The sequence below is a fragment of the Semicossyphus pulcher genome, unplaced genomic scaffold, assembly GCF_022749685.1.
Source record: "Semicossyphus pulcher isolate SPU_LCO1_2020_fin unplaced genomic scaffold, fSemPul1.0.p SCAF_10, whole genome shotgun sequence".
Classification (NCBI taxonomy): Eukaryota; Metazoa; Chordata; class Actinopteri; order Labriformes; family Labridae; genus Semicossyphus; species Semicossyphus pulcher.
The window spans coordinates 28,456,036-28,468,921 of NW_027211604.1; the positions used below are offsets into that span (position 1 = coordinate 28,456,036).

The 12,886-nt window shown below is 40.6% G+C and overlaps 1 protein-coding gene across 2 annotated transcripts in view; it reads right to left on the reverse strand.

Moving 5' to 3' along the window:
• mark4a (MAP/microtubule affinity-regulating kinase 4a) overlaps positions 1 to 12,886 on the reverse strand; it is a 38,328-nt gene that overhangs the window by 14,578 nt on the left and 10,864 nt on the right. For both annotated transcript variants that reach the window (XM_069667150.1, XM_069667159.1), the window contains exons 4-11: positions 10,597 to 10,645; positions 10,184 to 10,249; positions 7,076 to 7,146; positions 6,927 to 6,983; positions 6,193 to 6,429; positions 1,585 to 1,704; positions 1,393 to 1,492; positions 1,191 to 1,300 (exon numbers count right to left, since the gene is read on the reverse strand). In XM_069667150.1, coding sequence (XP_069523251.1) covers positions 1,191 to 1,300; positions 1,393 to 1,492; positions 1,585 to 1,704; positions 6,193 to 6,429; positions 6,927 to 6,983; positions 7,076 to 7,146; positions 10,184 to 10,249; positions 10,597 to 10,645 — 810 coding nt within the window. The remainder of the gene's footprint in view (positions 1 to 1,190; positions 1,301 to 1,392; positions 1,493 to 1,584; positions 1,705 to 6,192; positions 6,430 to 6,926; positions 6,984 to 7,075; positions 7,147 to 10,183; positions 10,250 to 10,596; positions 10,646 to 12,886) is intronic.

The following is a 12,886-nucleotide window of genomic DNA, read 5'->3' on the forward strand; positions in this document are numbered from 1 at the left end:
GAACACCACCATCATACCCAACGTTAACGCGGGGGTTTCTATGATGCTGTAATGAGCTGTTCTTGGATTGTAAACTTCAAAGACTGGCAACTGAAACTGAGCACGTTGGAGGAAACAAATGTTCAACAACAGTGAAATTACTGAAGATAAGATAACACAAAATATGTCTGTAGACACGGCAAGACGCCTTTTGAGTTTTAGCTTCCTGTGGATGCCAACAGGCTTTGACGCAGAAGTATAAGTCAGGCTTTAGTCTTTGATTTTAAACCAGATATTCCCCTTACATTTCTCTTCCTCTTCATCTACAACACATTATTATCCTTGAAACCTTTCTCATCACCTTTTCATTTCCCTTTCATTGATACATATGACTTTGTGTCTGTCCAATGACATTTGTAAACAATAAAATAAGCTATCATAAATAAGGGCTGTAATGTGTTTTTTGTAATGTGTTAGTGCCTGTGTCCACTAACGCCGGTTTTTATGCTGGCAGTGCTCACGACCACAATTTCAGAGTGCTTCTCACCGGCACTTCCTGTTGCTAGGTTACAAAAGTTGTCTGGCAGCTCTTCCGCTTCCCTGGGTAGTGAGCGTTAAGTCTCTCTGTTATTGAACCCTCGAAAGGATTAGCGTCACCTCCGCCATTATTGTTGACAAAGTTGATGTCGGAAGTCCCCCCCCCCCCCCCCCCCCCATCTTGATTGTGATTGGTGGGTGAGGGAGAAGTGACATTGACGAGCGTGGCGGTGTTCCAAAAGTTTAACTATTTTCAACTGAGAATGCAGCGACAAAAAACAGCTGATGAGGGCGTTTTTGCGCTGAGGACGCTGCATTGTTTTTGTACAGAAAATAGGCGCTGCCAGCCCTTATTGAAGCACTTTAAAGGATGATTAAATTGAATTGAAATAGTACAAAATTAAAACAGAAGTTCGGGGCTCTTTTCATATAGAGCCGTTCTAGACTGTAGTCATTTTAACACTGCAAGAAATACTGGCGATGTATACCCCAAATATTCTGATTTAAATGAGAATATTGCAAGTTCTTAGGAGGTTTGAGATTATTGTATGCATTGTTTTAAACGCTTGCAGTTCTGTTAATTTTGTTATACTGAGAATTATGTTCATAGCAAAGTATCAATAAGGTTCAGCTAAATTCCTCATATTTATGCAGAAACACTGTGTGGATCTTACGTCTCCTTTGCGGCCCAGCAGTAAGTAGGTGGCTGTGACCTCGTTGTACTTCTGATTGAGCAGAGAGTCCTTGATCTCCTCTGGAGTGAATCCCATCCCGACCATCACCTCTGAGGAGCACAAACAGACACATAGAAAGGTAAGAACAGAGACAGAGAGACATACAACAGCCTGAGTCAGACCAGAGGCCCGGTTGACTCACCTATACGGGCTGGATCACTGTAGTCCTCAACAGGTTCTATGTGGGGCTTCAGGTCTTCCCCATCGTACCCTGCATTTATCCACTTGTCCTTCATGACTTGCTGCAGAGACAGAGACACAGAAAAGATTCAGTTGTGTTTGAGTTTCACAAGTGAAGTTATGCCGTTTGTGCTGTTTCTTAAGTGCTTGTTACCTCCAGTGTGCAGCGTTTGGTGGGGTTGAGCACCAGGAACCGGCGGAGGATCCCCTCACAGTCTGTGGACATGTAGAAGGGGACGCGGTACTTTCCCCTCAGCACGCGCTCCCTCAGCTCCTGTTGGCCAAAAACGTCAAAGGTTACACACACAACTCCGGAGCCAGCTGCAGAAACACATTACAGCACATTATCTATTATATCTATTTTACTTTATTTATATCAGTTATTTTCATTTGATCTTGTCAAGACCGGGCTGCATCTCTGACCTAGAAGAGGACATAATCACCACTTTGTTTATGTTGAACTGTTAATTACAATAAACAACACTGTTAAAAACTATTTCACACTAGAGTCGGACGAGTCTGACGAAGTGGTGTCCCCCCAGTTCCCTCTCTGCAGGCAGTCTGCTGGGCTGCAGGCGGATATAAAAGGAGTTAAATACACATTTGTCTCCCCCTCTGGTGGAGCTCGGGGGGGCATTATTGCCATCTGCTGGATTTTGAGTAAAGATAATATTTACTGTTTTTTTTAATAGCAGGTTGTACTTCAGAGAACAGTAACATTACATCATGCAAACAAACAGCAGATACAGAATATCGCTTTCATACCACTATTCATCAGCGGGCTGACTCTTGGAATAGAAACTAATTGGTCAATGTAAGGTACAATGAACATCTGTCATGTCATTCAGAAGACTCAAATGGCAAACAATCGTTCATATGACCGTCTCTAGTGTCCTGTTTCTCTCTGAAAACTAGGGGTAGTGGTTAAAAAAAAGCATAAACTGTTAAGTGTATGTACCCCGATTAGAATTTCCCCCCCCACAATCATTTTAATTTAAATTTAAGTGCACACAACATCATCTTTTTTTCTCAGTAACCAACAGAGTGTTTCAGAGTGAACTGTTTTGAGGTCAGCCAGCAGACACCGAGACAGAAGTGTATGAAAAGGACAAAATCACATTAACAGTGGCCTCTTCTCTCCTGTACACAGAAAGTAGGATCCATGAAGTTACATGTTTTTATCAACTCCCATCAAGAACATACAGTACGGACTGTGACTGCTCCACATGAACACTCAGAATTCAGATTTTCTGCTCATGATAACTGAGCTGATCTGAGCACCAGACACAAATTCAACCACTTGGTTATCAATACTGCGTCTCTTTTAACCATGACATACACACAAAGAACGCTGTTTCATCAGAGCTTAGCTCAAAATTACCAAACGCAAAAGAGAGAAATGGCTATAAAACACATCAGCACACACGCTAACTGTAACAGATTAATTACACAGGAGATTAAACGACTTACACACAAATATGCCAAACAGATTTATGTATTTATGTCCTCTGTTGACCAGCATTACATTTGAATCCATGTCTTGATACAAATAATACTTTCTGAATAATTTATAACGCAGTCATCTGCAACTAAACTTAACAGCTAGCAAGCAAGTTTCAGTGCAGCATTGCATGTACGGCCTATCATACGCTATCATTACCTTTCTTTTAGCATCTGACCAATCAATATTACAGCAAAATTATAATGTGAAATATTTCAGCTGCTAGGTAACTAAAGTCTGCCTTAGAGAAATAAACATTTGTTTTAGATGGATATTTTGTTCAACAGAGAGCACTGACAAGATTTTCTAAATGTCAAAATGTTCTGGTCAGTTCAGATCTTGAGCATAATTCTTTAAAGCTGGTCTAATTAATCAGTCCCTCCAGGATTTGGCAGCTTTCTCTGTGATTGTTTCAGCCTGTTTTCACAGCAGATCTTTGAGAAAGTTGCAATGTTTTTTCAGGCTTTTTTGTGTGTAACACAAGACGCATCCGCTGTGAGCTACAAACCCTCCAATAAAGCCAACTATCGGCTGAGCGAGCTGTTTGTCATCACTTCTGGTTGATTTCCATGTCAAGACGCCAAAGAGAAAAAGTGTTTATTAAATTAAACTAAAGGAAATTACCATGGAATAGTAACTTTGCACTGCACGTGGCTATTTCAATGCTATCCATCTGCCCAAAGAGGAATCTACACATTATCTATTACATTAATACTGTTCTACTTGTTATTTCAGGTGCTACGCTTGTATAAAACCACTGATGAGAGACGGGGGGGGACTATCTCAAGGATCCAGAAGGTGGTTAAGTGAACGGCTAACAGTTTTCAACATGGATAAATAATCCTGAGAAGACATCGAGTGTTGGATTTATTATCATGGATTCACTGTATAGAGTCTCATTAAAGACTCTGTAGTTTAAGGCCGGATCACGAAACTCATGAAGGAGAGGCAATCACACCGGAGCCTCGTTAGAACGCCGCAGCTTTCTGCTTCACAGTAAAACAGTGAGTCTCTAGCATGCAGCGCTCTGGAGGTACAATAGGCACAGTAAACGATACTCTCTGATGTTAACACATTACAGACCTATGAACATAAATTTTTGGTGATGTACACGTCTGCGCCCGTGGGGTAAAATTGGTTGATTGGTCAAATTTGAGAAAAACTTGGAAGGATTTCCTGATTTTGCGTGAATTCGCTGAATCACAGTTGATTAATATTTCTGTATAAGTCAAATAACTTTGTGTAACCTGTAAAAGTTTCATTAACTGTACTTTCCCTAAACTCTGTGGAGCGTTTTTGCCTCTTTCAGGTCATTTTTGGGGTCTGCAAAGGGGGAAAACATTCACACTGAAGTTTCTCAATGTACGCTTTCTACACTCAACCAAGTCAAAGTGGGGTCCGGTTCTGTTACAGCTGGTTTTCAGGTCTGTTTAGCATTATGTTAAAGACCTGTGATCAGCACTGTGTGTGTTTGCTAAGCCTAATTAAGGATCAGTTTACAGAAGCTGTGGAGCGGAGTGATAGAGGAAATTAATATAATGAGGTCAAATCTAGCAGCACTACTTCTACCTGGGCCTCCTCTGTGCTAGTCGTGGACAATGAAAACAATAAAGTAAGCATTGTTAAGTGTTTAACACTCTTAATAGTATTAGGTGTGGTGGACTGTTGTTGATCCCAGAGCCAGGTGAATTAAGGGATTAGAGCAGCTCACATTACTACAACAACAAAATAAGCGATTCATAAATAATATAAAATAACTAGAATTACCACCTTGCGGTTGTATGCTTCCACCAACTAGTCAAGTTGAAGTCACATTTCTGTCTGTGTAGACTCTAGATGTTGGCGTTATTAAACAAAAGGTATTACATGTATGTTTTGGCGGTATGGAAGTTAACACTACAGCGACATGTATGATTCCAGTGAGAAATATGCTGCCCTCACTTAGAGACTATTTTTCCAGAGGAGGAGAGAGTACTGATTCAGAGCTTTGACACATGATGCAATTGTCATCACCTTAAGTTCAATATTAGCAACATCAAAGAGCTTGTTGTGGATTACCAGAGGAACAGGAGGCCCCCTGTCCTGTTTGTCATCCAGTGAGAGGAAGTGAAATGGGTGGACAAATACCTTGGGGTCTAAATCAATAAGAATTGGATTGGAGGCACAATATGAAGCATTATGCAGTCACAGAAGATGACCTTTCATCTTTTGGGTATAAAATGTTATCACTTTATCATTTTACACCTATTAGAAATGTGTGTGAAATTTTGTCACAATTAGCGGTAGAATTCTTGAGTTATGGCCACAAACGTGTTTTGTGAGGTCACAGTGACCTTGACCTTTGACCAACAAAATCTACTCAGTTCATCCTTGAGTCCAAGTAGACGTTTGTGCCAAATTTTAAGAAAGTCCTTCAAGGCATTCCTGAGATATCGTGTTCACAAGAATGGGATGGATGTGAGATCACAGTGACCTTGACCTTTGACCTTTGACCACCAAAATCTACGCGGTTCATTCTTGAGTCCAAGACAACGTTTGTGCCAACTTTTATCATAAGTAGCGTACGAATTCTTGAGTTATAACTAGAAATGTGTTTTGGGAGATTACAGTAACCTTGACCTTTGACCTTTGACAACCAAAATCTAATCAGTTCATCCTTGACTCCAAGTGAACAGTTGTGCAAAATTTTAAGAAATTCCCTCAAGGCGTTCCAAAGATATCGCGTCCACAAGAATAGAATGGACATGAGGTCACAGTGACCTTGACCTTTGACCTTTGACCACCAAAATCTAATCAGTTCATCCTTGAAGTGGTCAATTGTGCCAAATTTGAAGAAATTCCCTCGAGGCGTTTCTGAGATATGTTCACAAGAATGGGACGTACGTACGTACGGACAACCTTAAAAATCATAATGCCTCCGGTCACAGCAGCCGCCGGTGTGGAGGCATAAACACATCATTGTAATCATTTGGTCTTTGATACGAATCAAACAAATGGACTTTATGTGTGAAAGCAACCTAAATTTTCACCTGTTTTTAAGTCACAAACAATTTATAAAAGACTGGATCACCAGAAAGCTCTCTCAGGGCTTCCGTATCGGATAGAGTTTTCATGTACACATTTATTTAGGCGTTATTGAACAGCAACGCATACCTCATTGTCTAACCTACACCAGGTGTAGTGTCAATATATATGCGAACACTTTACTGTTCTTAAAACCCTCTGAGACCTCCACACACACAGACTCCTCCCTCCACTTGCCTTTAGGTTCTGTCCATCAAACGGCAGCGATCCGCTGACCAGAGTGTAGAGAATCACTCCCAGACTCCAGACGTCCACCTCGGGCCCGTCGTATTTCTTGCCCTGGAAAAGCTCCGGGGCAGCGTAGGGCGGCGAGCCACAGAACGTGTCCAGCTTGTTGCCCAGTGTGAACTCGTTGCTGAAGCCGAAGTCGGCGATCTTGATGTTGGCGTCGGCGTCCAGCAGAAGGTTCTCCGCCTGAGTCATACATACATGGATGAAGAAGAAGAGAGGGAGAAGGAGGGGGCAGGGATGGACAGCAGGAGGGAGGGATGCCAGAGAAAGGGACAGAGGACAAAATAGTTGGAGAAAAAAGAGGAATGAGAAAGTAGGCGGGCACAAGAATGTGAGTTATGATGCAGAAAAAACAGAGCGTGAATGAGAGGCAGATGGGGAGGGGGTTGGTGCTTGAGTGTTGTCCAACAACAGAGATACTGGACATGAGTCATACTGTATATATGTCACTGTGTGTGTTCAGGAATGCTATAAGCTATGATAACAGGAGCAGATTCCGAACCACGCTCTCCATCAGCGCGATTAAGATGCTAAACGTCCCTTTTCACAGACACAGATTAAGACTAGTCCTAGATTATAAATTTCAGCGTAATCTGCCAGTGAAAGAAATGTCCCAGTCTTGGACTAGCCTTAATCTGCTCTATCTGAAATCAGCCCAAACATCCTCTGGGCCTTCTTACCTTCAAATCTCTGTGGACAATGTTCTTCGTGTGGCAGTAGTGGACAGCGGAAACAATCTGTGAACACGAGCGGACAAAAACACTTTAATATGTGACAATCAATGTTAAGATGTGTACAACGCGGGCCAAAAGAGGCGGTGTACTCGTACCTGTCGAAATTTGGCTCTGGCTTCCACCTCCTTCATTCTTCCATGAGACACGAGGTAGTCGAACACTTCACCTGTGAGCGCGTGCAGGAACAGATCAGTCAGTGCTGATATACACAATCAATTTCAATCACATCAATTCATGTTATTAATATTTAAAGGTATAAGTGCTGTCATGGTATCAACTCCAATGCTCTCACTCAAGACAGAATATTTTATGAATAAATAAATCTGTTTAATTAAAAGCTTTTCCGAGGGAAGGAAAAGAACAAAATGTACAAATGTGGGTGGAGTTAAATTTGATATTTAATCTTATAAAAAAGCAACTTCATCCGCAGTTTTATTAATAGTCCTCTTTGGAAAAACTGCAATTTCCTCCCAACAAAATCTTATGGAAAAAAATAACGGCAAAGCTATAGCCACTTTGAACAAGAGCTGCTAAACTGTGGATATTCTTCAGCTGCTCAGTGATATTTTTGCCCAATCCTGGACCCCAAGTGATACAAATTTAAGAAATATTTTGAAAAATAAATTAAAAATGACAAATAATTAATTAAAATAAAGGTGAAGGGGCGTTGGTCCAGGTCAGTTGGTAGAGCAGGCGCCCCCATAAACAGAGGCTACAGCTCTCGATGCGCTAATCGCATGTCCTCCCCCTCTCTCTCCTCCCCACATTCCCTGTCTCTCTTCAGCTGTCCTATCTAATAAAAGCATAAACCAAAAAATAATCTTAAAGGTGAAGAAAAGACCCCTGTGACTACATCCCCTCATAATACCCAATCCCTTACAATTATTTATCTACAGTCCCTAAGATATTGATGATACGGTTCAGTCTACCTAGGCATTTAAGCACCACTTAAACGCCCTGATACCTCCAAATAGTCTTTAACTCCTTAAACCAGAGTAAAATGGACGTCATGAACTCCACATTTGAAACTGTGTTTCTGACATTCTTCAAGGTCAGAGTGAGAAGGTGAGATGTTTTGGGCCAGGACACAGACAAGAGAGGCTTGTGACATTAAATGGTCACAAACAGAAACTTAAAAAGGGGAGTGGTACTAGATGATCTGTGGGCGTACATTACTCCTGAAATTGTATCTAAAGTCAGTTTAAAGAGCAGCAGCATTACAGATCTGGGCCTGCTCAGTTATTTATGTTGTGGTTCCATGCTCTATTAAGTCTGAATGCAGAACTGTAAAATACCAAACAGGAGAGTTTACAGTCTTGTATCCACTTCATTTTGACCTAAAGGTGGCACTTCAGTATTTTTAAACCTACGCCTTACATTTCAAATATTTCTGTGTCCGCTCCAAACCTATGATAGGAACAACAAGTTTTGGAATTGCTCCAGTAGATTGCTCCAGACAGCAGCCATGAGGCCGGGCTGTAATGGCTGCAACGTATTCTTTAGGGACAAATCCCCCCGATCAAAGTACATCTGCTTACACACATCAAACAGCTCTATTGATGGGCACGGTACTAGCAAAAAGAAAGATTGGAAAACACCAACTCCACCATGCTTCAGAAACGGGTTGCATAAACTGGTTTTGGTTATTCATATGGAGAAATTGCGTAGTAATAATTCAAAATGTCAACATAAATGGGAACAGTCTTGGGGCCCCTTTTTGCAACACTTGGATTCATTCTGATGGCATTTATATACCGATTGTCCTGTTTCTCTTTTTGGACAGCTTGCATTTATCAATCAAATGTGGATGATATGTAATGATCTGTATGCTTTGGTGTCCTTGACACACGGTTTAGACACATTTCTCTTGTTTATTTGTTCCCCTCCTCCATGGTGTAAGCGTGTGTGTGTGAGTATGCGAGTGCAGGCATGTGTATCTTTAGGTTGGGTTTCGGTTTATTGTTTGGTTTATATGTTGTAATTGAAAATATGTCAATAAAAATTATATACAAAAAAAAGTACATCTGCCTAAAGTTGTTGTTGTTGCAACAGACAGACTCAGACTGTTAACTGTATGCCAACATTACTTTAAAGACTGCTACAGAGATAAAGCTTCTTGTTAAGGAGTAAGTAGCTCTTTTTGATAACCAGACAGTTGTTGCATCACTCTCTTCAGAGCCACCAGACTCCAAACTAACCACATAAATCACCTAAGTCACGAAACAATAGAAACAAGGTAACCAATCAAGGCAGCAGGAGACCAGCAACTCCGGTATTCTGCAAGGTAAAAGTGTTGTTTTGGTAAATGCAGTCTGGTGGCTCTGAAAAGAGCGATTTAACAACTTGAGAAAAAAGTCTATTTTTGTAGGGATCCTGTCTGTAATGTTGTCAGACACTTTGAATAACAATCTGAGCCTGTCTGGCAAAACCGCTTCATGTGGACGTACTTTGGATTACCTTGCAGCCATTACCGTCTGTCTTGCAGCTGCTACCAAAGCAATCAACTCAGTATCGGTATCAGCCTAAATGTTTCTCATATTCACCAATATGAAAACCTTTTGTAAACAACATATAATTCGGAAAACAATGCTGTGGATGATTTAACACATAGTTTGTTCAGCAGAGTGCACTCACACTCCAGATTTTACATCTCTCTCTCTCTCTCTCAACACTGTCTGCAGCACATGAAGCCCAGACTCACAGCTGAGCAGACGGTGGTCCATTGTAGAAGTGGTTGATGAGTATAATAATGTTAAATAATCTTAAATAAAGTTATTATGCCTAAGAAGGTAGCATTTTATTGACCTTTGTTTTGTCATACGGGGCAAAATTGGTGCACAGTCCACAAAAAATGGCTGTTGGTATCACTCTCAGAAATCCCACATCAGTCAAACTCTGTACATTTTGTTCTTTCAAGGATACCTCTTTTACCCTCCCTTCCATTTTGTTTTCTGCGAGGCTAAGCTAACAGTTTCCTGGAATAAAAACATGAGAGTGTAACCGAGCTTCTAATCTAACTCTTGGTAAGAAAGCAGGTAAGCTTATTCCTTTAAACCGTACTTCAGATTTGGAGGGAAGAAGCCCTAAAATGTATCAGGGATGCAAACTGATAGACTTCATTGATATGTTTTGTTGGAGCTGAATTAATAAGATGAAATTCAACCAATGTGTAACCTTCTCCATACATGGCATCTGGTACTCACCTCCACTGGCGTACTCCATGATTAGGTAAAGGGTCTTATCCGTCTCAATCACCTCGAACAGCTGCACTGTAGCCCAAAACAGAACCAGATTAGGATCCTATATATATATATATATATATATTTAACAACAAATCCTCTCACATGATGAATTATTGCACAGCCGTCGGTCTTAATACCACAGACCCTGCTGCTGATGCTGTGGGGGGTTTCATTCATACGGCATTCAGCCTTAGAAAATCCAACCTCCTGACCTCTATATGAGGCCTGCCACGTCGCTCGCTATAGTCCAGTCAATAAATACTTAAAGCTTATTCAAAGCATTATTATACTTCCGTCTGGTCACACACATGCATGGACGCACATTCAGACACACAGACATAAACCCACTGAGATGAATGTACAGTGTGTCTTACCTATGTTGGGGTGATTTAAGCCTTTCATTATTCTCACCTCCCGAAAGAGCTGCAGAGAAGAGACAGAAATGTAATGTCATGATGATATTGGACAGAAATAAAACCTCTCTCCTGAAAGTTTAGGAATGAGGGAATCATATTCACGGCAAGAAATACAGTTAGATTACAAAGAAAGATGTATGATGCTGGAAGTTGAGGTGAGGTTTATAAGCAGTCTTTAAGTCCCAGAAATCACATGACCCATTCTCTTTTAATTTTGAAGTTTAACTGACGTCTTGGGAACTTACAATTGTAATATCTGTCTGAGAAACAAACATCCTCTAACGATCTCAGAGTTCACTAGTCTAAAAACAAGTCTGTCCTCAGAATGGACCTAAAGTAAATGCATGAGATCTGAAGATGTCCAGCTTTCATACAAACAGGGGCTGATAACAGAAACTCAACTGGATGGCTTCAGTTGGACTAAGGTCTTGGTAATCCTCCAAGTGATTCTCTTTATTATCAATGAACAGGTCAATTGAATGAGTGTAGCTATACCCACATCATGTAGGTGTAAGGCAAAGAGGACAGCATCACTGAAAAAAAAACGCCCACACATTCACACTGTGCCAAAAAATATGTAATAATAAAGTTTTGATCCAGTGTGATTCTTTTTATTGTTAGGAATATTTCACACACCAAACACAGACGAGTTTTCTGTGATGGCAACCATTCAAACCATCCAAACCATCCAGAGGAACATACATCTGAAAACATTTAACCATTCAATTAGAATATCAAGAAAAAATCCATCTCTCTGTCCGAGCAGCGCTCGAACATTGTTCCAAATTTGTCGGCGCAGAGTTTGAAAGCAGACTGAATGAGTAATAGATGCAATAAAGACCTAACCACCGTTGTTTTCTTTTTGTATTTCTCTCAATTTGTACAGTATTTTTGGAGCAATCTGGCACTATAATTTCCTTTGATTAATAAAGTTCTATGTTATCTTATCTTCTGTGAAATGATAACTAGATCAAATCAATGAGGGGGAAAAACACCTGTTGTATTTTTGTTTAAATAAAGCATCACCCCCCACATCCCCCGGTTTCAACAGATGTTTATCCAGGTTGTTAAACAACAATCTTACCTATAGAAGATGTAGGAGTAAAAAGTATTCTTAAATCATTTTAATGACACGGAGTAAGTTTACAGGCAATGAGCAGATCAGGCCTTGATTTGGTTATAGGTTATAGAAGGTTATATTTTGTTTTATAAATATAAAATGCAGCTGTTTAAGCGTGTGCAGAATTTCAGTTACAGTAAAGAATCTGACGTACATGAAGCTCTTTGAAGCTCTAAAACACGAGGTGCTGCTCAACAGAGATGTGGACATGGTGACTTGAGTCTGACTGTTTTGATGACTTGTGATTTGACTTGACAAAAAATAAATGACTTGAGACTCGACTTGGACTTGAGGCATGATGACTCGGATGACTTGCGTGTGTTCATAAGTTTGAATGTTAGCTGTTAAATATAAAATGATAAAATTCAATGTTGTCAAGTTTCTGTCTAACTATCAAACATGTATGCAGTGCAAACTGGGAATCATGATTGGACGACTCAAAAAGCTCCCCGGTATGTGATTGTCATGATTGGATGACTGGCTGTCAGTCAAACTCCTCGCTATGGCAACACGCGACATCAAAGACCCCAAAGAGAAGCCTCATCAGTCGTACTCGTTACTCCTCAATACGGTCTCAGAGCAGACCATCATCATGGCTGCGTCTGTGCCAAGATAATACAGATACAATTCACTGTCATACTTTTTGAACAGGTTATATAAATTGGCCAATAATATCATTATTAGACGGGCTGCTAACACCTTGTCTTTTCTCTTTATAAAGACTGGATACTACAGGTAAGAGTGCTGGATCTGTGTGACTTGACTTTGGACTTGACTTGCCTTAACTAAGGACTCGACTTGACTTGACATAAACTGTGACTTGACTTGACTTGCCCAAGAGAAAATAACTCGAGACTTGCTTGGGACTTGCGCAAAGATGACACAACACTGGTGCTCAATGATTTACCACACTGCTACTTCTACACCCCTACATCTCTCTTATGAACATGTTTCAACACATAATGTGTCAGCTCAGCATTTATGGTACTATTTGCGAGTGACTTTTGGGGTTCAGAAAGATGAACATGGGAAATTAACATACAGTAACCCAAGATCTGTGTGGCTGCTCTAAATAGTAAAGTTACATTCTGAAACGAAAAGCACACTCAGGTGTGCTCAGGTGTAAAT